Below are 25,544 nucleotides of genomic sequence, written 5' to 3' on the forward strand. Positions count from 1 at the left end.
CTGCTTCCTCTGGCTTCTGTCCCCTCATTGACGTCTCCTGTCCTGGATGAGACAGCGGCTCAGGGAACCCAGGAAGGGCACAGGTGGAACCTGATGAGGAATACTTCCAGGGAGGAGGATTTTAGTTCAAGCCAAGAAAGGAGCCCAGGAAGGGGTGAGCTTCCCACCACTGGGACCAGGAGTCAGGTCATCGAGGCCTAGCAGGAGGGGCCTAAGGATTGTGCAAAGGCTCAGACCACAGACTTCAAATATGAGAGCTGAGAAAGGAGAAGGGGCAGTTCCCCCAACTCCAGAGAGGGGCTCCCAGGGCCTCCCACATCTTACCTTGGCCACCTGGATCCAGAGCTCCACCACCCTGGCCCTGTCCTGGGCCGTCATGCTCGGGTCCCCAATGCAGGTGGTGACGATACATTCGACCACTCTGTTAAAGTGGGTCATGGTGACATGGATGGTGGATTCCAGGTGCTCAATGCCCCTGTTGTCACCCTGGGACCAGATGGAGTCCAGGATGTCGTGGGGCCTCACTGTCTTGAAGAGCTCCTGGGGAGGACAGGGAGTGTCACCCAGCCCTGCCACAGCCCAGCTCAGCGTCTGCAGCCCCCATTCCCAGGCCAGGTCAGTGGTGAGAGCTGGAGCTCAGGAAGCTGAGAATGTGGCCTGAGGCTTGTGGGAGTCCCTGGGTGTTGCCTGTGTCCCCTGAGGACACCCAGCACAGGATGACCCAGGAACCGATACTGTGGCGCAGGGAAGTGGCATTTGCTCGCCGCCCAGTCTCACTTCCTCCAAGCACCAGAACTCGGCTCCTGCTTGACCATCTCTAGGGGCATCTTCCACCCATTCTGACCATCCTGGGGTCTGACTCCTCTTTCAGATGCACATTCCCCCAAGGCAGCAACAACCAGGGGCTTTGTTTGTCTGCCTTGTAGTCATGTACACATGAGGTGCCTAATTAGTGCTGAGGCTGTTGAGGCCTCCTGGGCAAATGAGTGAACTACCCAAGGACGAGACAGCGCTTCAGTGTGCTCCCCTCCCCCACCAAAGCGCAGACTCTGCCCAACTTCCTCTCTGCTCCCCCTCATCCACCTGCACAGCCACTCTGCACGGCAGCTGCTCTCAGTGTCCACCCCTACTGTCCACATGAGGACAGCAAAGGCTTGGGAGTTAAGAAGGCTGCTCAGGTCACATGAGGGTAAGTGGGGAAGCAAGAGGTTGGACCGAGATCATGGGATTCTGGATCAGGAAATGGCAGGTCTGGGGCAGCTGATGGCACAGGGAAGGCCGGCCCCACCTGCCCTGAGAGCCCCGCTGCTCACCACATCCATCAGTGTCAACTGCTCTGCCACCAGCCGGGGAGGGAACTCCAAGAAGTCAGGCTTCTCCTCCTTCAGCACGTTCTTGATGGTCACGTCCCAGGGGCGGGTGGGCTCTGGGGCTGGATCTGGCTCTGCTGTTATCTCTCCAGGTGGAGGGAGGATTCTCCCTGGAGCCAATGGTCCAGCTGGCTCCAGCTCAGGAGCTGGCACTGGGGCTGGAGCTGAGGTTGGTGGTGGCTCTGGCCCTGGAGGGACTGATGGAGGTGACACTGGCTCCAGCTCTAACACAGGTGGTGGAACTAGAGCTGGAGCTGGATCTAGCCGTGGAGCTGGCCCTTGCTCTGGTGCTGGAGCTGGAGGGAGCTCTGGAGATGGTACTGCAGCAGGAGAAAGAAACAGTGTCACTCAAGTAGCTGACTTCCCCTGTGCTTGTCAAAGCCAGGAAAGACCCCACTGCCTTGAAGTGAACCAAGCCTCTGAACACTCTGCAAATTGTCATCCCAGACTGCAGTCGCCTCACCTTCCAGCTCTGCCTCAGTGGGCCGTGGATGCTCCAGCTGGACCTGGAGAAGGTAGGCGTGGCCCTGCAGCCCCGAGCCAGGCAAGCTGAGATGCAGAGAGGCCAGCTTCATGCTGAAGCAGGGATAGTGCAGGGGCTCCCAGAAATCCTGCCCTGGGTCCAGGCAGGTTCCCACCAGAGAAGAGATGGCACTGGGGGAGGCAATTGGGCAACAGAGTCAGAGGCCTGGCCTTTCCCTCCACACTTCTCACCCAAGGCACCCTGGCTTGGGACTGGGCCCTATGCCTGCCCCTCTCCATCCAGGTGAGAGCCACATGGCAGCCCTGACCCCTGTGAGGCTGTCCTGGCAGTGGCAGACCTGCTCATCCAGCAGGTTGACACAGAGTCTATTGTGACTCTCTTCCCACGGACACTCTTCTCCTGATGGTCTGGGACACAGCCCAGCCCAGCCCTCCATGCACTTGTGCAACTGGATTGAGCACTGAGACAGATTTCTGACCAGGTTGCTCACAGACCTCCTGTTCTGGGCCTGGAGGCGGTGGTCAGAAGAGGTAGATGTGGAGAAGGGGAGGCAGATTAAAATGGGTCTGTGGTGGGAATGGGTTTCTAGGGCAGAACTCAGCCCAGCCACCCCTCTGGTTCCCAGGGGTCCTGGCACCCATCCATAGCTCTTTGACTCCTGTCCTCCTGGAGTGGAAGCCACCGGACCTCTGCCTTCCCATGGGAATCAAAAGATGCGTGAGATGCGGCTTCTGACAGGCTCCCCTCAGCCACAGCCTCCATCTCTCCCCCCACAGCTTGTTCTGTAGAGACAGGAGGCCGTCCTTCTGGACCCAAAGACCACTCACTTTTTTAGGTGGTCCTGCGCTCTGCCCTCCTGGCTGGAATAAGGGGAGATGCCTCCAGATGTAAAGGAGGCTATGAGGGCATCCCTTGGGATGGACGGTGGATCACAAGAACTGCGAATGATGTCTAATGTCAATGTCTGACTCTCAGACGGAAATTGAGGCCACGCATTGTGTCTCCTTCTTTCACTGAGTTTACTGTCTCCAAATGTCCTGCATGCAGTAGGTGCTTAATCTACATGGTTGAATGAATGTAATCCACCCAGAACCATCCCAGACACCTGAGTGGGCCTAGGGCCTCTCTGCTGCCCCAGAGATCCTTGACTGGCTACCCCAAGGAAAAGGACCAGGACCAGCTGGATGGAATCTCCAACTCCTTGACAGGGTGGTTTCCATGTGCTTTTCCAAACTCAGAAAGGCCGCATCTCAGAGATGGGTGAGGCAGACTACTTTTCACGGGGAAGAGAGAAATAAACACCATGAACAACCACAGCACGTCCACAGCCCTCTCTGCAGAGCCAGGCACCAGGTAAGCACCCGCCATGGCTGATCCCATTAGTTCCTACAAGATCCCCATGAAATTTATCCTCTCCAACCCCACTTTTCAGAGGAGCAAACTGAGGCTCAGAGAGATTTGGTGACACTCGCAGGACACAGAGCTGGCAGGGGACAGAGTCACCACTGTGCTGAGGAGGGAGTGGCTACTCACCTAGTAAACAGCTGGTCCAGGACCTGGTGGGATGTGTCTAAGGCCGAGTAATTGACCATGAAGGTGGTGAAGCTAGAGATGTTCCTCCTCAGGAAAGCCGGTGCGATGGACTTTGTCAGCTTCTCCATCATGCCTGTCTGGAGGGCCCGCATCCTGCAGGCTTCATTGAAATTCACGGTGGACTCATCCTCACACTGAGGGAGAGGAGGAGGTACATACACTCAATGACATCATGGTGAACCAGCGGGAGGATTGAGGTGACTTTCTACCCTCCTGTGTAGCTGGTGGGAAGGAGTGGAGGTCCAGATTCCTTTGGGAGTGGGACTGTGGAGCACTCTAATGAGAAAACCCTGGGGGGTTCCAGGGGAGACTCAGATTTGAGTCTGCATTCTAGTAGTGCCTTGGTCATCTCAGAGTCCTGGGTATGAAGACCCCTCTGCACCCACACTTACCTCAGACCAGCCCGCTTCATTGATGGACTGCTGCACCTGTGTCCTCTCCAGGGAGATGGCGAACTGGAAACCATCTACCAGCTCCTCAACCATCACTTGGGTGCAGCTCTGCAGTGACAGTGCCCAGAAGTCAGGCCAGGAGGCATCAGGGGCCTGCCTGGACTTCACCACAGAGGGAAACCCCACCACAGTTCAGGCACAGAGGGGCATCTGCATAGTCTCCATCAGGGAAGGAATGTGATGACACCTCGACGGCCTGGGATTCACATGTGGGTAGAAGAGCTTGGTCCCCAGCACTCACCATCCTCTCCTGCAGCCAAGATCTTCAGTATGAACATGACACACCACCAGATCTCCACCATTTAGCTACCTGCTCCTGCTCAGGGTGGTTCCTCCTCATACTACCTTCTCTAACTCTACCTCCCCCCCCGCCACAGACACACACACAATGAGGGTCAAGGGGAGTGGGGCTATCCATTTGGGATCACAGTTGTGGCCTGACCTAGAGTGGCCTGCCCTGGGCTACGCTGTTACCTGATGGTTCCTCCTGCCAAAAGGCCACAGACATTCGAGGTGAGGGCTGAGCCAATGTCTAAAGTGACTTAACATGCTCTCATTCTTGGCTTTCCGGGGGCCAGAGCCTCGGAAAGTCACCGGACAACACGAGAACATCCTGCTGTGTCGAGTGTCTCCACTCAAATGAACTGGACAGGAGGCTGTTATTACAATGTGGGTGCCTGGTAACCAGAGTTCTAAGTTCTGTTGTGGGCTGTCACCAAGGAAGTGAGGTCACTTCTTCAAGGTTCTATTACGTGGCCCCTTCCTTCAATCAGACCCACCCAATGCCCCCGCTAGGCTGTTGGCTGCTCTCCCTCCTTGCCCATGTCATCTCCATCACTGTACACAAATATCCATCACCACCCTCCCCACAGCTCCTTGGGAGTGGAACCAGTGGCCAGCTTTGAGGAGACAGAGCTGAAGTCACACCTCTTTTATCCTACCAGTTCTGTGTCCTGGAAAAGCCACTGTGTCTCTCAAGATCTCCCCAGTCTCCCAACGTGCACAATGGGGATGGTGTCAAAAACAGCTTTCTAGGATCATCGTCAGGTGTATATGAGATAATACCTACAACACCTGTGGATTGGTGTCACATGTGTCTAATGCTGAACCTCCCATCTATGTCAGTTCCATCTGTGCAGCCTCCACAAACCCACACTCCATACTTCTTGTCACACATCATTGGCCTGAATTTGGTCTGGTCACTCTTATCTGCAAGAAGGGTTAGGAATTTTATCTTTTAGTTTCTTGAATTGCCACCCAAAATAAAACTGATTCTCTGTTCTGAATATTAAGGGAGAAGGTGAACAGTGGAAACTACCCATGCTCTCTCCCTACACTTACCTTCAAGTTGAAGGGGAGGAGATGAGCTTTTCAGATGAATCAAGCATGTATTTACCTACCACAGGCTCTCTTTTCTTGTTGTTTATTCATCCACAGAGAACAAGAAGTCTTGCTTCCAAACCAGAATGTATGAGACGTCCACTGCCCTCTGTTCCCAGCAGAATGACCAGAACCAATTTGTTGGCTTTTATTTGCCTGGCCCTTGTAAGTAGATCTGAGAACATTCTTTCTATGTCCTTCATAGAGTGGGTCTGGGAGAGTCTGAGGTTGTAGAGAATTGTAGGCAAATAGCAGGCTCCTGAAAAACTGAGTCAAATTGGAATCTCTATAATTCAAAGAAGGAGAGTGATATCAGCATCATGGTGGAAGGAGACACCTCCTGTTTTTCTACTCCTGCACTAACAATGCTTTGGCATCCATCCATAGACAAAAGTGCCTTTGTGGCAGAAGTGGGGTCCAGCACCATATGCCAAGGGACACAGAGGGAGTCTCACCCAGCCATGCATCTGGTAATAGGCAGACAGACCTCGGTCCCAGCTGTGGACCCTGCAGTGGCCCGTGAACCAGCTCAAGCTCCTTTCAGCTGCTGCATGGAAACCCCTGAAAACACTGTCTTAGATCATGACACACAGAGGAGAGGGCCTTTGTGGAAGTCCAGGTTTCAAGAAGAGAAGTTCCAGCCCTTTGTTGGAGCACAAAAATATGAGTCTGGATGGTTTGAAGAGTTTGGAGGCATTGGCAGATAGGTACTCTTAGTGGGCTTTAAAGGATGTGGATCCTGTAACTGCACTGAGCACTCCATCAAGAAGTCTCCCATGACTTGTAGGGTATGCCTCACCCATGGATCTCCCCAGCTGGCCTTTAGGCACCCCCAGTGCTCTGCGTGCCTCACATACACACACCTCCACCCTAGGGCTTCTTCCTTGTGTATGCTCCCAACTGTAGTGGTTGGGATTGGCTTAGATTGCCAAACTAAGCCAATTTGGCAAAAGTGAGCCCACACAACAGAACACAGGCAAGACAACCAATCGAAAATTCAGACGACTTAGTACCAGATGAAGAAAGACGGGAGGGTGGAGAAGGGTGGAAGCAATGGAGTGGACCACAGAGGGAACCTGCCGTCATGCATCCCCTTCCCCTTTTGTGGGGACTCCAAAGGTCAAAGGAGAGCTCCAGGACAATCCCTCTCATCTCGCTTTCTTTCCTCAGGGTTCACACCCCCAACTTCCGTCCCCATTACACCCACTTCTTTTTCATAATAACAAAGAAAATAATAATTTTGGCAACAGCCAACATTTTTTAATGCTAGACATTGTACCAAGTGCCTTACACGTGCTTATTCATTTAGTCTTCGCCAAAGGAGTACATTGTGATGTAGGTAACGTTGCATAAGAGGAAGCTCAGGCACGAAATGACTAGCCCTCCTGCCCTAAGTGGCACAGCTCCCGCAAGGCAGAAACAAAAGCTTCAACTAGTGCCAGCTCGAGACTGTATAGACAGTATACACTGAAGGCAGTACAGACAGAAGGGTCTTAGGGGTGAATACTGGAGGACAGGGTCCGAGGAACTTACACAAATCTGATTGCATAGCAATTTCAATAAAATTGAGATTATTTCAACTGCCCTTGTGAAAGGATAGAGCAGAGAGGGGAGGCTGAGGGGCATGTGGGGATGTGTAGAGCATCCCTAAACCCTCCCTGACACCATTGGGTCGACACAAATGTCTGACTCTTATTCTCACTTTCTCGAGCACTCTACTACCCTGCCTCACATTGTGGTCACAAACAAGGGAGGGATCTTTACACTGAGGAAGCACGTGGAGGCCCACTCGAGGAGATTTCTATAAGACTGTCCTGTAAATGATGAGTCAAAGGGTCTGGCTCATTTTGAGAATTTTAGTACCTAGTTTAGTTGGCACAACTGGATGGGAAACAGATGCTGGGATAACGCATTTGGTTAAATTTAATTTCAGTATTGGATTTAGTATGACTTTCTTCTGCAAATGCTCCAAATGATTACATCATATCTAAATATACCTAACTCCTAGATATGTAGGTTACCAAAAATACATGATGTTGTTTACCCCCAAACATTAATAATTGACAGACACCAAGATAAGGCAGCAATTTGGAATATTTCTTAAAATTTCCATTTATTATAAATTGAACTTTATACTTATAAATGTGGAAACTGACATTTGTAAACTATCACAGTACAATTGACTCTATTTAGATGGAGTTTGAACAGTTTTTTAAAAAACTGCTCTGATCAGCCAAGTGATTTCTGATGGATCTCTGGTGTTTGTGTTAGATTTTGCAACAATCACCATCTTAAATCATCTCTGATATATATTTGTTGGTTTATGGCAGTGAATTAAAATACATGTTTTAAGGAAGGTGTATCTTTTTCTTTTTCATCTTTTTAAAGAGTTTTTGTGATGTATGTTGAGAAAATAGTACTTGCTAAATTGTCACTGAATGAGGGATTAGTCATGTGTTAATGCTGCAAAATGAGAGCGAGGGACCACACTCCATGCATGGCGTGGCCAAGCAGAGCGTGTCCCTGAGGCTCCGCTGTGCGACAGACGACGTGAACGTGCAGAGTCATAACTTGAAACCATGGTGGGGACTTGCGCCTGGTCCATGCCTCTGTCTCTTTCTCTCTCCCATCTTCCTCTTTTTCTGTCAGCTCTTCTTGATATTAAAAAAAATCAGATCTTTATCCTCAAGTGGTTCTACCATGTCCTGGAGGCAAATATGGGATAGTTCTTTTTTTTTTTTTTTGGAGTTAATTTCTTTTTTCTTTTTGAGGAAGATTGGCCTTGCACTATTATCTGTTGACAATCTTCCTCTTTTTCTTTTTTCTCCCTAAAGCTCCAGTACATAGTTGTGTATCATAGTTGTAGAGTTGTAGCTCTTCTATATGAGACGCTGCCTCTGCATGGCTTGAGGAGTGGTGAACTGGTCCACGCCCAGGATCCGAACCGCAAACCCCAGGCCGCCGAAGCAGAACATGCGAACTTAACCGCTACACGACCGAGGGGGCCCCGGGATAGGTCTTACCTTGGGCAGTATTTAAACCTCTTATCTTTTCTATCAGAGAAGCATTAGTCTAGACAATACCTGGAGAGCCTCAACAGCTATTAAAAGCAGAGAATTAGCTTCCGTGATTCTTTATTTTCCTTCCGATAGTCTATAGGATCGTCCACAGAACCACTAAAATATTACTTGATGAGATGTAGTATTCCTTTTCACGGACCATGGAGACAAACCTTCTGAAAGAGAAACACGGTCTCAGTGTTTGGTTCATATTATTTGTCGTACAACACGCTTGCACCATAGTATTGAGATGTGTATCTCCATCCCACATCGTATGTGTTGACTTTTCTCTTAATCCAAGGTGGGGTTGGCTTATGGCTCCTTGCATTTGACATCTATTGCTGAGATGTGCTTTGCTCATTGTGCAGGAAAATGCGTCTCCCTGGTTTTCACCCTCTGATCCCTTCCTGGACTGAACATCCAGCTCTTGTGTTAGTTTGACACTTTGCAGAGCCTTTAGCAATTATAGTTTATAGGACCAGTATATTCCGCAGAACATGGCAAGTATCTCATAATAACAAAGCGAGTCCTGAGCTGGGCCACACCACAGCTGTGGGAACACATTCTCCCTGGCTGACTACCAGCAACTCAACCTGCCACCTGCTTTTCAAAGGTTCCATTCCAGGTGATGTGCATCTGGAGGGGTCGGTATCTTGTGAGTTCATTGATTCAGTGGTTCGGCGAGCCTGTGCCGCTAAACGCTGTCTGGCAGTGGTTTCCAGGGAGAATGGCACAGCAGTACTAGAGAGCGTGTTGGAGAGCAGAACTAGAGCCTTCCACACCTGATGCAAGGCTGAGGAGACCTGAGCACATGGGGGTTTCAGAGACAAAAGCACAAGGACTTAAAAGTGGTGTGCTTCTATTTAAGTCTCTGCGGAGATGATTTCGCTTCTAAATGCTCAGAAATACACATTTGGATCTACAGGGAAAATATTCAGGATGAGACATAATCTTCAAGAGCTCCCATTCAGCTGGGTAAATTTTCTCAGATGAAAAATTATTTAATTCCTACCAGAGACCTAACTTAAGAAATTTATTTCACACAGCGCATGAGTGAGCCATCACTCTCAATCTGTACCCTTCCTTCCAGACAAACCAAGCATCTTTTGTAAAGAGTGTTTCTGTGAAAATGTGCCCATGCAACACCTCGCTGGTAGGCAAGAGCCTCTGGAAGGCACGAAGGTGGTTTCTGCTCCATCTGTGCAGCACCTGGCTGCCTTGAGGGGTAATTATTGACCAGCAGATGGGAAGGCGATGGTTTTGAAGTGCAAAGACCACTGTAAGTAGAAACTAAGAGATCCTAGAAATAGATTTTAGTATTTCCTGACTCCAATTGTTCTGGGAACAGTGCCAAATATTTGGTCCCTTCTCACAAATTTTAAAAAAGGAAAAAGATTCCAGAAGGAAAGCTTCCCACCAGGATAGTCCAGATCAGTGCTCAGCTTCTGTCCCTGGCGCCTGAAATGGCTCCTGACACATAGTCGGGCCAGGGTACCAGAGACTGGGGAAGGGATAACTGGGTGAATATATGGTGAATGAGGAAGACTTAGTGAAAGTAAGGAAAACGCAGACACATTGCTTCTCAAACCGCCAGCTCCTGCGCCTCTCCCGCATGGAGAGTCCCACGTAGGGTGACCCACTGTCCCGGTCTGTCAGGGACTGAGAATTTCTGGAGCAGGGGACTTTGAGTGATAACAGCAGGGCAGTCCAGGGAAGGCTGGTCACCGCAAGGGAGGAGAGATTGCTTTCTCTTCGCCTCTCAGTAGTAGACTGAAAGGCAGCAAAACCTTTGCTTCTAATATTTATGCTAAAGAAATTGGAATTAAGGCCCCTGGTCAAATTTCGCCCTTTGGGTTCTTAGGAAAACACTGCTTTTTTTCCTGCATTTTCCAACTCACTTGACTGAGTTATTGATGACTGCTAGAACTCAGCAGAGCCACTGAGTAAAATCACTTCTTTCCCTTTCCTTACTGTATTATTATTCATCATGCTCTTTATTCTGCGCATTTCACTTGTTCTAAAGTCTGCTTTGTCTGGAATTAATATAGCTACTCCAGCTTCTTTTACATTAGTTTTAGTGTGGCCTATCTCTCTCCATCCCTTTAGTTTTAATTTACCTGTGTAAAGTATCTTCTACAGAGAAAGTACCCAATAAATGTTTATTAAGTTTAACTTAAATTTGGTAATTCTGTCTAGACAGAATACTTGCTGTAGAAATATTTATTTCCATGTTAGAAAGGGCATTTATTTATATCTGCTGTGCCTTTTGTTCATCTTTCAACCAACCATCTGAGATCGTGTAGTTGAGTCTTTTGTTATTATTACTATTCATTCCGACAGTGTTTGTCTCCCAATTCGTGTATTTAGACCATTGATGTTTACAATGATTATTGATATGTTGAATTAATATCTACTATATTTATAACTCTTTTCCAGTCATTACATTTGTTCTTTGTTTCTTTTTCTTTCTTTTTCTGCTCCATCAGAAATGTGGACAGATGTGAGCACAGTTTGTTCTCCTGGACAAGCTCCTGCCCTGTTCATGTTCAGCAGGACTGTGCTTTCCTCTCCTGTGTCTTGAGCTGCCGTGGGGCGTCCTCCTGACTCGTCTGACAGGATGACGCCTCGGAAATTCACTCCAGAGTTTCCCAGTCTCCCTCTGGTCCAGCGGTCCAGATCAGGGCCTGGAGGGTAAGCAGAAAAATAGAAATTAAGTGGTGCTTGGCATCATATCTTACACCTCGGCTTCTGGAGGCGAAGTTCCCACACAAAATAGTAGTCATTATGTGAAGGTCTTAACACCGGCTGTTTGAACTGACACTTTCTCGGAGTCGTTTCAGACAACGCAAAAAGAAACCAACAAACACGCTTCCCTGTTGTTCCATTACTTGTCATGATGTCAATCAGCTTTCTAAATAAAACCCTCTGATCCCTAATTGGTGATGCCAAACTTTATTACAGGTGGCACCAGTGTGCCCGAGGGCTCTCATTCCTTGAGACCAGTAGCCAGTTGGTGACATTTTTCTTCCATTTAGTTAAATAGCACCACCCTTTACAGAAAGTCCGTATTGGGAGGCGTCTTAGGTCTTATCAGCAATTTCACAGGGCCACGGGTCATGATGATAGACATTTCCATCATCACCACTGCATCCTCCTAAGAAAGGAATCTGAGGTGCACGCAAAACTCTGAATACTCTGGGTCCATTCGCAATGATTTGCCGTTCTACGGACATGTCAGAAGAAAGTGCAGAAATGTGGAGCTCAGAAACCACCTCCCCATGTTTGCACTCACTGTGCCTGGTTATGGCAGGTAACGAATTAATGTTCCTTGGATGAATGAATGAATGAGTGAATGAGTGAATAAATTGTTTCAGAGGTATAGATTGCCTTTAAATAACTAGCAATGCACATTCAAATTATTTTTTAGGTAAGACTTTCTTTCCAAAATTTAAAAATTATATATGTACATAGACACATACAAATATATATTTACATATACAATACAAATATATATTCACACCCTGTAGGTAGCACAATAGGGAAATCAGTAATTCAGCTTCTATAACTGGATGACAAAACTCCCCACTTCTCCACCATGTCCATGACAGGCATGTTAGTTGGCATCCTGAGAATGCAGTTGTGTATGTCGTTGCTTTAGTACATAAATTCTGAGAGAAGAGAGAGAGAGTCTATTCTATTCTGTACATTGTCCCTCACACTGTTTAAAGTATTCATGAAGAAAAGCAATGACGAATACCCCTGCCAAGTCATTCTTTAGGAAAATCCCTTGTTGCTGATCATGAAATCTTGAAATAATACCCACATAAGTGTTTCCATTCCAGAATAATGGGATTCGGAAAAATTAACATCCTTTTCCACTAAGTCGAATTTGAATGTAATGTAATTTGTGATCACCAAGGAAGAAAACAAGACAAAGGTAATTCATTATATTATGTACGTGGAGAAAAAGTTTGAGTGGAAGTATTTACGATGATTTTCGTGTGTATTGAAATATCAGAAGTAAACGAGAGCTGTTTGTGCTGACAGCTGTTTCATGTTAAATTAATTCCAACTCAGAATATTAAATTTTAAATCCTCTATAAAAGAATGTTATGCACAAGAAGGTTATATACTCTGCATTATTTCATAGAGCATAATGGGACTGGAATTTGACCTAAGGCCCCCTCTGTCTGTAGACAGTCTGCTCAGCCACCCACGAGTGACACTAGCGTATCAGGCCGTCCCGTGGGGTCAGGGACAATGTATTCGATTTTTGCCAACACCCATCACTGTGTCAGATTCTGTGCCATATTGTCTGTTGTGTTTGGGAAAGGAAGGTATTAGGGAATATTGACTACAGATATAGATGTGGCTGTGGGGTGAGGGGAGATGAGCAGTGATGATGACTGTGAATCTCTGGGCTCCTGAATAAAACACTAACTCTAGGCTATTTCACCCAGTGGTAGGTGAAGGCTTGGAATTAGGCTAACAGGTGTGATGGTGTGGATGCTTTTAAACTCCTTATCAATTAGAAGATAAATGTGATTTAACTTTATGGGATCCTGGGCTCTGGAACAATTCATTTTCCCTAATGATGACTGGACTGATTCATTTCCCATATTTGTTAATATCTAAATTTACATTCCTCTTCTGGATAAAGTTCGCCTAAAAATCTCCTAAAGATTATGCAATTAAGGCCAAGTAAGAACTAAAGCTGAGAGATTTAGAGAGAAATCTGTATTAAGGTCCCTTGAGAGAACCAATACAAGTTAAAAATTAAGCAAATCGCCCAAGAGAAAGGTGTGGGATGGAAATATCATACTGTTCTTTTCATTTCAGATCACATTTTTAAATCGAAATTAGAATACACATCACCCAAAATTAATTGAAATAAACATATTGTGGTGGCAAATTAAATGCTGGTCCTTCATCATTTACATTTTTGACATATTACTTGTGTAGGCTAGGTAGAGTGAAGGGTAATTTCAAGTTCCTGCCTGCCTCCCTCTGCCTTTCTCATTAGGAAAGGAAGCCCTGGGAAGGCCAGATGGTTGGGTCTGATTTCATCTCTCTGCTGTGCTTATCTAAGAGTGAGCTCTCTTGGACATCACGATACAGTCCACTCTTGTAATTTCACAGCTCCTTTGTGGATGTCACCATTACTATAATTTAGGGTTATGAAAACAGAACTTGTGCATCAAAGGTGGTTCCTCACACAGGGCCTTCCCAATTTGCATGAGAGAGTGGTCTCCTTAGTGTGGGGCTGGGGTAGAAATGCCTGTGTAGCTGACCCCACATGGAATGCTGGCTTCCCTTCAGTCCATGGGTCTTACATTAAATTTCAAGTAAAACATGTAGAATATTTTACGGTGAAATTCAAGAACCAATGGAACCGTGGGTTCTTGGCGAATGAATGGAAGTTGGAGGAGGACAAGTGGAGGACAGAAGCGAGCTGACTCCCAGATTTACATCCGAGCACAGAGGCGGATGCTGAAGACCCGCTGAGCTGGGAAATGATGGAGAAGGAACACAGCTGTTTAACAGTTTTGGGCTTGTTCTTTTTGAAATCCTGCATCTCATCTAAAGGGAGCAGTATTGAGACCTTTGCAAATGAGTCTGGAACTCAGTAGAGATTCTTGAGCTGAAGTTATGCAGGAGTTATCTGCATATGGACGGCCACTAAAGCAGTGAGATTCTCAGGGAGATGTGGACGGTGGAGGAGGAGGCCAAACACAGACCTCCTAGAGGATGGCAACATTTGATGGGCGGGCAGAGGAAACACATACATACACACAACACTCCCATCCGCCAAGAAGCCTGGAAAAGAACAGGTAGAGAAGGAGGAAATCTCGGAGAGAACAGTAACTCCAACACCAAGAAGAAGATCCAGGTCGACTCCCAGACACTGCCCTGAGGTCCAGATGCTGACGCCGGCAAGACCCAGCGAAGAGAGTTTCCAGAGCAACAGTGGCAGAAACAGTGATGCAGATTTGAGTGAGGGGTGAGAGGAGCTGAGAGGAGAGTAGATGACTCTTTCAAGCATTTGGGTTGTGAAAAGGATGGGGCAAAAGTAGTGTGAGAGGAATACAAAATAGAGGGAAGTTTTCTGTTTTCACAAAGATGGGGCTAGAAACGATTTTATGGGGTGATAAGTAGATATCAATAGAGATGGAGGAGCTGAACATGCGGGGAGAGGACACGAGCAATAGCCTCCGAGGACGCGAGGGACTCGTCCTTCTGCACCTTTCCTCACGTGCCCTCACGTGCCCTCACGCACAGGCATTCATCCAGTCGGCCAGCACTGACTGAGGGGCAGACACTGTTCTCAGGGAGGGCTCAGTAAAGCAGATCCACCTCACTTCACGCCTTCACGGAGCTGAACTACTGGGGGGGCGGGATTAGACGCACACAGAGGAGTAAACACGTCTCCCACTGGAGCCAGGAGGAGGGTCGGAAGGACAGATGGTTTGTTCCACTTGGCAGCGTGGAATCATTAAAAATGGGGAAAGAGTAATGAATGTTTAGAGCACATACCAGCCGACTGAAGCAGATAAGACTCATGATTATATCACTTCTCAGGGGGGAAAAGAGGGAACGGAGCAAGGACGGGTGACAGGGCTTGCAAGCAGCATCGGGGCTGGAGGGTCCCACCTGAAACAGTAGCATGATTTCTGACCAAGCTTCTCATGCTCTTGAGTGTCCGGACCCTTCTCTTCAGGACCCAGCTGTCTTGTCTTGTGTGAGACGTCAGGGGCAGCGCCAGAAGGACAAGGGCAGCCTCTCCATGTGTGTTTGTGGTCTGTCTGCAGAGCTGCCCTCTGGTAAGACCGTTTGACCTCCTGGCCAATGCGGAAGAGACGACTGAAATTCCTGCACAGGCTCAGCTCTGTCTGTTTTCTCTTTGGTCTAGAAATAAGAAGCCCAAATTCAACACCCAGACACAGAAAGCCATGGAATTGGAAATGGCTTTTGTGGCAAAGTCTTGACCAGCCCCACATGGACTGAGGGGACATAAATGCTCCAACCCTGTCCTCGGCAACAGCCAGGGCATTTGGTTTTTTCCCTCTGAGAAAATGGCCCCATGTAGATAAGAAAGGGAAGTTGATTTAGTGTCAATGTCAGGAGAAAGCAAAGGGCACAGGCAGAGCACCTGGAACGCTTTGGGAGTTCTCCTGGACAAGCTCCTGCCCTGTTCATGTTCAGCAGGACTGTGCTTTCCTTTCATTTTTCTGTTTCTAGAAGCCACAGAACAGTCGGTTATGGGGATGACATCCCCACAGTCATTTAGGATGCTCTTCTCGTGAAGAAACACTCAACCTGCACTTGGTGGGGACTAAGGTTATTTTAGAATGAAGATGATAGTGTTGCTTAGATTATAAAGAGATAATATTCAAAATCTAATTTAATTTTAATGGAAATTGTATAGTATAAATTATATTGGACAGTGCTATGAATCCATATGAGGCTACAAAGTTGTATCCTTAAATATTCAAGTATGTTTATCACAGCATATTTATCATTAGTCTTAACTTTTAGAAAGCTTATTCTGCAATGGAATTTTGGAAGAAAATAGAGGATGGAAAGAAAAAGGAGAGTGAAATGTTCACTCAGAATTTCTAATTAGGTTTTGGAAGATGGTGGCAGAGCAGAACTCTCACGGTTCACTAACTTCACAGCCTTAGGAAAGTAACCAATGTTCCTGAACACCTGATGCTTCGTAAGAAAGAGGAAAACCAAACAGTGTCATAAATCACTTACTTCGTAAGTGGTCTTAGAAATTAGAAATCATGTGTAAAATCATCTAAGTCACTGCCCAGCACAGGGAGGGGTCCAGTACATGACATGGTTATAATTATTGTTATACATTCTTCCTGAGAGTCATAGGTTGGAAGTGAGAAGGATTACCAGGACACTAGGTAAGAGAGTTAAGATGTACAAAAAGTATGCACACAGGGGATCTGTGCAGAGAGGAACCTGGTGGTAACAGTGAGCAATGAGGCTGGCTGCGAAGGTGCCGTCTGATCAGCTTACATCATGAGGAAAAGGTGTTTGCACTTGACCCACAGCCCTGTAATCTACTCCTCTGTTGTCCTGTGGGCCCCAGCACCTAATGATCCTGAGCACCAACTCTTCACCTCGGGCAGCAGGAGCTCTCATCTGATGAAAGGTCCTGTACCAGCCTCCTTTGCCCGCTCTTAGGAATATTCTGTAGCTCTTAACGATGTGAATCTTTGACAGAGATCAGCAAACAGTAGTTACACAAATCCTCTTAATGCACATTAGAGAAGCATTTCAAAAACCAAATAAACTGTACTAATCAGAAATCTCATTTCAAAACCACGTGCAAGAAGCCTTCCAGAATACAAAATCTCGTAAAAATGTCAGGAGCATCTTAAGAAACAAAACAGAATATAGGTCTGGTTATTCCTTCAACTATAGCTAGAACACCATAATCTATTTTAAATGAAAATCTAAAAATAGAGGTTATTTCTCTCTGGGAATTCCACTTATTTACAATTAATCAAAGCAAAGCAAAAATGGTCAGATCATTATCCTCATTATCCTCTTTACAGCATGTATGCAGAATCAAATGCAAGCCCATGGGGGAATCTGAAAATATGATATTGGTTAGAAAGCTCTTGCCAAAATGCCTTACTTGAGAAACATGGCAGACTTACTTCCATTTGCCTAAACTCGTTTGTAAATAATTAGAATAAAATAGCATTTTTCTTCTTAAAGCTCAGGGCCTAAATTCTTAGATAAAAGTTCGCTGCCAGCTAATGTGGGGAAAAGGTTTCAGATGTTGACATCACACTTACTTGGTGCTGGTTTGCGGGCACCTGGAGGCTGGAGGCTGCAGGTTGGAGACTCAGGCTGAAGGCTGGAGGCTGCAGGTTGGAGACTCAGGCTGAAGGCTGGAGGCTGAGGCTAGGGGCTAGAGGCTGAGACTGGAGGCTGAGATTGGATGCTGAAGGTTGGAGGCAAGAGGCTGGGTACCGGATGTTGGAGGCTGAGGCCGAGTCTGGAGACTGAAGGCTGAGTCTGGAGGCTGGAGGCTGAGGCTGGAGGCAGCGGGATGGAGGCTGAAGGTAGCATCGTGGCTCTGGAAAACACGAACACAGTGGAATATATTGTCCTGAGCCTCCACTTTCCTGATTGTAAAGGAGGACAACAGGCAGGAAAAGCCATCAGACACCTTTCAGGGGAGGCTGGCCGGGATGTAAATTAGGCCCTATAAATCTGGCAACATGTGGAGGAGTGAGGGCAAGCCTTATCCTGAGCAGATGAGTTGGTGGACACCATGCAAGGGGACTTGGCCCCTTTGCCTAGAGTCCCGCCCCCCACCATGATATCTCAAGTTAAACCCAGCTGAGCTCTACTGAGTGCCCACAGGTGCTCCGTGCTGCGGGGCTGGGGCTCCTGGCTGAGCCTGAGATGGAACAAGGTGACACTGAATGTCACACGAGGTGGTTATGGTGAAAACAAGCTGTGGGATTCTAGAAATGCAGATGATGGAAAAGAACATTCTGCTCTGAGAAAGTGTCAGAAATGTCGAGAGAAGGGATGGCATTTAAACAGGCTCTTGAAAAGCGCAGATATTTGCCAGGGCTCAGGTTGCTCCCTAAGCCTGGGAGTGCAGAGGAGCATTCCTGGCAGACGACACAGCACGAGAGGAGAGTGGGCTCTGAGTGCTGGGCGCACAGGAAACTACTCGGGGTGATTAGAACAAAGAGGGACCACGAGCAGCTCCGGAAGTGAAAGTGGAAACACGATCTGGTGGTCCATTTGGGGGGTCTGTGTGCTAAAGACTCTAACTTCTTTCTCCCTGTGAGTAATGGAAAGATGTCAGCATCTTTTAACCTGAGACTTGGCAGGAAGAGCCCCTTTCCTGGTCTCATTCACTAATCACTGGGGGCTGAGCCAGAACACACAGCCCTGCACCCTCTCTCGAGGACGCCCCTGAAAACATCCCTGAAGAAATGGAAGTAAAATGATCACCCATAAACAAAATGATCAGAAATAGTAAAATGATCACAAGCTGATGAGAAAATAAACATCCACAACTTTCTACCTGTGCATCAGAAACACCCAGTTAAAATGTGGAAAAACTCTCTGGGGTTAACAACACAGATGAAATCCAGGAAAGAGGGGTCATCACACTAAACAGTGATAACAAACAGGCTGGTTCATTGGGAAGAAAGATTGCTACCCCGTGACCCTCACCCAACCAACTAATTAGAAATGAATTTAAAAGATTCATCTAAAAAAGAAGTTAATAATGGAGTAATAGCACAATAGAAAAATGTAAGTGAATATTCTCAAGCTATGGAGTGTGGACCCTTGAGGTTACCTGAGACCCTTACGGGGGGATCCTAGAGAGCAAGCTGTTTTCATAATAACACTGAAACATATGTTGTGGGGTGAATTGTGTCCCCGCAAGATAGGATATCTTGAAGTCCTAATCCCCCGTACGTCAGAATGTGCCCTTATTGAAACAGGGTCCTTGCAGATGTAAGGAATGAAGATGAAATCACTAGGGGGGCTCTAGTTGAATATGACCAGTGTCCTTCTAAAAGGGGGAGGTTTGGGCCTTGAGGCACACACGGGGAGAACGCCATGTGAAGATGAATGCAGAACTGGAGAGATCCAAGCCAAGGAATGTCAGAGATGCCACAAACCGCCAGAAGCAGGAGGGAGAACTGAGCAGATTCTCCCTCGTGGCCCCAGAAGGCACCGACCCTGCCCACACCTTGATCTCGGACTTCTGGCCTCCAGAACTCGAGGAGCCAATTTTCTGCTGTTTGAGCCGCCCCGGGTGGTGCTCTGTTAGAGCCGCCCTAGAAATGCCCACAATGGACTGCTCCTTGTCGCTCTGTTCTCTCACCAGTGTCCCGTGGAGTTGACCAGACGTCATGTGACACATGAGAACAGCATCTCTCTGAGACCAAGGGAATGCGCCCTTGTATATTCCTTGTGTTTTCTAGAATATTTTAGGTTTAGACTATAAATATGTATGCTTTCAAAAGTATACTCAGTTTTTTTTTCTCCTTCTACAGATGCGTTTGGACCCAGCGCCATCAAAGAAAATCTTTTGTGTAAATGCTTCACGACAAACAAAAGTGGTGCTGAAACACCCAAAGCGTTACGTAACTGTTGTGAATCTCATCATTGGTCCTGGAACTACAGTGCTGGGAATCCTACAGGCGCCTGAGGATAAATCAAGATGATGGCCCCAAGCTTGCGGGTAGCCACTGAATTATTCCATCAGGAACTGGCAGCTGGACACAACGCCAGTCTGACTTCAGAATGTCTCTGATCAAGCAGTGAAACTATTAATTTTACCAAATCTCGACCTTTGAGTGTGCATCTTTTTAATATTGTCTTTGTCAAAATGGGAAGCAGGCATGAAGTGCTTCTGTCGCATCCAGAAATATGAGGATAGTCTTGAAGAAAACCATATGTGCCATCGGTGGCGTTGTCAGGAAGACCAGCTGCATCCTTGTCATGGGATCCCGCGGTTACTGGCGAGAGTGACTGACGGTCAAACTCTGATCCGTCAGTCTGGGGAACTGGGCAGACATCTCAGCAGTGAGCAGATGAACCTGTTCCTGCAAGGACCGCAACTGCCAGTTTTTGTTGCCATGATACAATCTGAGGGTCCATGTGAAAATAAGAATTTTGGAGATCTTGTATCTGCCGCTGTGAGCCCGCCAGCTGCCAGTCCATAGGAGTTTTCTGTTAGCAGTGGTGACATTGACAAAAGTGATGCTTATGTATTGTTTAATGAAAAGCGTCAGCATTTGGAACACCTGTATATAACTCAAAGAAACTGACACTTTCCAAATGACAATGCATGATGTTATATAAAATGATGCAGCGGTGGGCTGGCCCCATGGCTTAGCGGTTGGGTGTGCGCTCTGCTACTGGCAGCCCGGGTTCAGATCGCGGGCACGCAGCAACGCACCGCTTCTCCGGCTGTGCTGAGGCCGCGTCCCACATGCAGCAACTAGAAGGCTGTGCAACTATGACACACAACTATCTACTGGGGCTTTGGGGGAAAGAAAAAGAGGAGGATTGGCAATAGATGTTAGCTCAGAGCCAGTCTTCCTCAGCAAAAAGAGGAGGATTAGCACGGATGTTAACTCAGGGCTGATCTTCCTCACAAAAAAATAAATAAATAAAATGATGCAGAGGCAAAAGATCCATTTACAGGGTGCGATGGGTCAATGGATGCTGATGTAAAACAACACAAGGCTTCCACACATGTGGTATCAGAGTCCACATCGCAACTCCCCTTTAAGAAGCTACCACCGTGGCATAGTGTCAAAGAACTGCCACACTTCTCTGGAGAGGCTGTGAAAAACCCTCCCTTTTCTAACTACGTATCTGACAACACTGGATCTGCTTTGTATACTGCAACCAAAACATCATATCAACACAGATTCAACCCGGGAGTAGCTAGCTGCCTTCCCTTAAGCCACACGTTAGATTTTCAAAAATGTAAAGTAACACCAACTCTTGTCAGTAAAAATTGTTTGGCTTGAAAATTATATTTACTTTTTTATTAAATGTTATTTATGTTAACATTTGATCAGTTGATTATTGTATATTTTTAAATTTTTTATTGAGGTAACATTGGTTTATAACATTATATAAATTTCAGATGTACATCATATTTTGATTTCTGCATAGACTACATCATGTTCTCCACCCAAAGACTAATTACCATCCATCACCATACACACGTGCCCTGTCACCCGTTTCACGCTCCTCTCTCTCCTCTTCCCCGTTTTTACTGAATTAATAAAAATATTTTAAAATCTCTTCAGTTTTAATTTCTAATAGGGTTAATATCAATAGACGTAACTGACTTTATCAACTCATTTCATTTTCCTGCGACAGAGTAATTTATTCATATATTTTTTTTCCTCAACTTTTAAAACGTACACCTTGAAAAGACCACAAAAATAAAAAATAAAAAGAAATATAGGCCTACTCCTGGAGTTAATATTTTCAACCCCAGGATAAATTTTATTTTGTATTTAAATTAAACATACGAACTTAATATCAAATGATGTATCTTGAACCAAATTTCTGTATAAGTGAATTTCATTGGGCTCCTAATATGGTGATCTGCTATTTTGCAACTTGACCACCACACGTGAGCAGGACGGTCCCATGCCTGTCAAGGCCGGGTCAAAGCAGATGTCACTGCTGTATACTTTCACACCCAGGACGGGCATGGCTAATCAATGATGATTTTCCCCAAAATGAATTTCCATTCCCTGGAAGATTTGTTTTGTTTTTCTTTAGTTGCAATATTTTGTCACAACAACTGTTCTCATCCTGAGGAAATTATTCAAATTCTGTGTTCCATTTCAATTTTTAATAAAGTAAACTGAACAAAAATTGACCACTGAAGAAACAAAACACATAGTTGTAAGATTAATAGATTCTTCTCATTCCTACTTCCCTCTCCTGGGACCCAAAATCAATCCCTGAACCCCAAAAGACAGACAAACCAACAAATAGCGTCTTTTTCTCTTAAGCTTCTCTCTCGCTCTTTCCCTCTGTCCCTCTCTCACAGTCTCTCTCTCTCTCCACCCTCCTCGGTCTCTCTCTCTCTATTTCTCTCTCTCTGTCTATGACTCTGTCTCTCTCTTTCCCTCCACCCCCACCAATCTCCTCTCATTTTAAGAGAGTGTATTTATCTTCAACCAAAATTCCCAGACAACTTTACTCAGTTCTAAGAAACCCAGATATGGAAAACTTTCTCTTCCTTACAGATGTAGAAAAGCAACTTTTATGAGATTTTCGGCTCCTTGGTACACCATTTCAAATTCTTGGCTTTTGTTCGTGGAAATTATAGGAAATATTTTCCCACATGTTGTAAATTATCATCAAAGATCTCAGTCAAATTTTATTTTTATCTTCATAATCAAACTAGAAAAAAAAAGGAAACCCACAACCCCCTGTCAATCATAAAGCATTGCAGGTAAAATATTCCTTGGGGGCCTGGCCCATGCACCATCTAACCATGTTGGAAAAACCAGATCTGTCTTCTAGCCTACGTTTTACTCTCCGTAATTTCCCGTCATGAAATTAACACAGCCCTTTCAATCCCCTTGGCGAAAAAATGTGTTTTTCCTGGGTAAGGGTCTGATTTAGAATGGCCGTAGGAAAGTCACCTTTGTCGTAGCCTTTCCTGGTCGGTAAGATTCTCGGTTAGTTCTCTAGCTGCCCCCAATTTTACATATGACAGAAACGTCAGCTCTTGACAGCATTTGCAATGGCCATTTTGTAAACCTTTACTGATAGTCAATTAAACAGCACAATTACTCTTTGCAGGCAGGCGTTTACGTCCTGAGGATGTTTTCTGTATGTTGTTTTGTCCTTTGATAGATTGCTGATTAGGTTTTAGTACATATGTTGTGATTAGTAAGAATGTAACAATATAATAAACAAAGAAATTGGCATTTATTACAAATTCAGATCCCCAATGTGGGGTCCCTTCAGAGTAGAGAAATCCCTGTGTCGGCAGTATGGACCCAGCCTTCCTTTTAAAAGGAGGGGCTCTTCTTCTGAAGAGTGTTTCCTGCTGTTTACCCACCCACAGATCTGCCTAGAATATTGACTACCTAGTGCTTCCCGACCAGTGCTAGAAGTGGTCCAATAAATTACAGCTCCTTTAATGAACCAGTTTCCCCCAAATGAAGGCCAGATGTTTTACAGGTGACTTGAGAGAATGCCACAATTCCCCGATTCCCATAAATAATAGGAAAGCTGTCAAGAAGAATAAGCAAAGATAGATCATTTTAAAGTCCCTCAAAATTTTTGCTTTTTTAACTCTTCGTCATCTAAAAAGCCTTATTTTCTTTGTATTGAAATAAAAGAAATGGTGGTAATGGATGACAATTTTTGGTAACTTTTTTTGTAGTGGAATAAATATGGCTTTAATCTTGGCATTAAGGATATACTAAGACCCCTTGTGGAGCACTGCTGTGGGGGAGACAGAATGTATTGGGAGGAACATGGGGATCTCTTGGTGCAGTGACCACCCAATTGGGTAAGCCCGCAATCTCTGTTTCCTGGTCTCCCCGACTGGGTCTGTTTCTCTGCAGAACCCTGACCAATACACAACCCTAGCCCCAGAAGCCATTGGTCTGCTCTCTCTACACACTTGATTTTTCTCTAAATTTCCTGTAAATGATATCCTATGATCTGTAGTCTTTTGTGTCTGCCTTCATGTTTCCAAATAGTGTTTTTGTGATTCATCCAGGTTGTTGAATACATCAGTAGTTTGTTCTTTCTTAATTGGTGAATAAAATCCCACAGCATGGCTACACCACCACAATTTGTTTATTCATTTATCTCTTGATGGACATTTAGGTTGTTTCTATTTTGGGCTATTATGAATAATGGAGCTGTGAACATTCAGGTGCAAGTCTTTGTGTGGACATATGCTTTTATTTATCTGGGGATATCTTCATAAGATCGAGTTGCTGGATCATATAGTAAATAGATGCTTATCTTTTTAAGAAACTGCCAAACTCTTTTCCAAAATGGCTGTACCATTTTACATCCCCACCAACAATATATGAAGGTCCTAGTTTCTTCGCCAACACTTGGTAATGTTACACTTTTGGGTTACAGCCGTTCCAGGAGTGTGTGGTTGTATCTCATGTGCTTGGTGTTTGTTTTCAATGGATAGATTTGCTAGGTATAGAATTCTTGGCTGACAGATTTTTTTTCTTTCAGCACTTATGCTGTCATTTCATTATCTTCTGGCTTCATAGTATTGGTCAAAAAGCCTGCTGCCATTCTTTCATTTGTGTGTCCATATGTGATGGGCTACTTGTAAGATACTCTCTTTATCACCAGATTTCAGCAATTTGTTAATATGCCTTAGCAGACATTCTTTGTGTGTCTGTGTATTTGTGTATGTATTGTTTCTTCTGCTTAGGATTTATTGAGTTTCCTGGATCTGCTCATTTAGAGTTTTCATCAGATTTAGAAATGTATTTGACCACTATTTTCTCAAATATTCTTGTCTCACTCTTTCGGAAATTCCAACTATAAGTGTCTTATACCCCTTGATATTATTCTACAGGCTGCTGAGACTATGAATTTTTCCCAGCTATTTTTCTCTGTTGCATCATTTGAGATATATTCTACTGCTATTTCTGTAAATTCACTAATCTGTTTTAGGAAAACATATGGTCAAACTCATTTGTATAGGGTTGGAGAATAGATAAAATTTTGCAGTTAAGTTCAGGACACTATAATAGTATTTAACTACAAAAGGTGTAGCAAAACATGCTCTTGGGCTGGCTGCCTGTTTTGTTTTTTTTTAATAAAAATTTATTGGAAGACAGCCACACTCACTCATTTATGTGTTGTCTATGAATTCTTGTGAGCTACAGTGACAGAGCTGAGGAGCTGCAACAGAGGCCACATGTCCTGCAAAACCTAAAAATATTGTTAACTGACTCCTTACAGAAAAAGGTGTAAGAACCATGATCCGGGGAATTCTGAAGGGGACATGCTGCAGTAGACAAGGATATGATACTTAGGGCTTTGTCTGCTTTTTATCACACATAACACCATTCTTTCCCATTTTAATGTAAAATTTATCTTAAAACAGCTTGATGATATTTAATATGATATTTATTGGAATACATAAACTCGCATGTGATTTGTTTCCTTCACTGAACTGCAGTCATGAACAGTTTGACTCTGGTTCTCTGCTCCTCTATGAAAGAGACAGGCTTAAGTGTCCTTGTGATTTGCAGCTTTTAAGTGTTAAAAAGCCTCAAAATATACACACAATGCCCCACGTGCTTGAAGTTCAAGTGGCAATTTAGCCTCTCGGCTAAGACTGTCACCTTTGCAGGTTTACAGCTGCTGCAGAGTTCACATGCCTGGTAGGAGCTCTCCCTGAGCTGTGGTTGCCTCTACATGTGGCAGCCAGAGGCACAGCCCTCTCGAAGGGAAAGAGTGGAGCCTGGTTTCTAGGACTGGCATTTGCCGTTCTTAGAATGGGAAGCATTTAAACACCTGCGTGAAACTTATCAGAAAGAGGTTATTATGTTGGGAACTGCCATTGAGCTCTCTGAAAGTTCCCTGGCAAACTCTTTGCATAACAGGAAATCTGTTTTCTGCTATGATTTCAAATTGGAGGTGTGAGTGAGGAGTAGGAGACAAA

The 25,544-nt window shown here is 45.5% G+C and overlaps 2 protein-coding genes and 1 long non-coding RNA gene across 3 annotated transcripts in view; 1 reads left to right on the forward strand and 2 right to left on the reverse strand.

Moving 5' to 3' along the window:
* Positions 1-7,635, forward strand: part of LOC147917169 (uncharacterized) — a 28,880-nt gene extending 21,245 nt beyond the window's left edge. Inside the window, exon 3 of the long non-coding RNA XR_015551876.1 lies at positions 5,337-7,635. This is a non-coding gene — a long non-coding RNA (uncharacterized LOC147917169). The remainder of the gene's footprint in view (positions 1-5,336) is intronic.
* Positions 127-5,361, reverse strand: LOC147917171 (ral guanine nucleotide dissociation stimulator-like). The gene is made up of 6 exons (XM_087430267.1): positions 5,296-5,361; positions 3,840-3,947; positions 3,388-3,581; positions 1,834-2,024; positions 1,314-1,690; positions 127-540 (listed from the first exon to the last, which is right to left on the reverse strand). Exons 2-6 carry the CDS (start codon positions 3,930-3,932, stop codon positions 127-129), a joined length of 1,269 nt encoding a protein of 422 aa, XP_087286393.1. The 5' UTR covers positions 3,933-3,947; positions 5,296-5,361.
* Positions 7,636-10,911: 3,276 nt separating the features above from the next.
* The window catches only part of LOC147917172 (mucin-16-like), a 66,920-nt gene continuing 52,287 nt past the window's right edge, over positions 10,912-25,544 (reverse strand). Inside the window, exons 9-11 of the transcript XR_015551862.1 lie at positions 17,158-17,441; positions 14,990-15,244; positions 10,912-11,022 (exon numbers count right to left, since the gene is read on the reverse strand). The gene's annotated coding sequence lies outside the window, so the exon portion shown is untranslated. The remainder of the gene's footprint in view (positions 11,023-14,989; positions 15,245-17,157; positions 17,442-25,544) is intronic.

This window comes from Ceratotherium simum, chromosome 4, assembly GCF_057802395.1.
Source record: "Ceratotherium simum simum isolate JZ-2026a chromosome 4, ASM5780239v1, whole genome shotgun sequence".
Taxonomy (NCBI): Eukaryota; Metazoa; Chordata; class Mammalia; order Perissodactyla; family Rhinocerotidae; genus Ceratotherium; species Ceratotherium simum.

Bases quoted from the DNA above. Each gene is read 5' to 3' on its own strand.
- LOC147917171 (XM_087430267.1), bottom strand. From the start codon at position 3,932: ATGGTTGAGGAGCTGGTAGATGGTTTCCAGTTCGCCATCTCCCTGGAG. The intron at 2,025-3,387 runs GTGAGTAGCCAC...TGCCTCCCCCAG, and splicing joins CTGGACCAGCTGTTTACTAG to TGCCATCTCTTCTCTGGTGG. The intron at 1,691-1,833 runs GTGAGGCGACTG...CTCCTGCTGCAG, and splicing joins CACTGAGGCAGAGCTGGAAG to TACCATCTCCAGAGCTCCCT.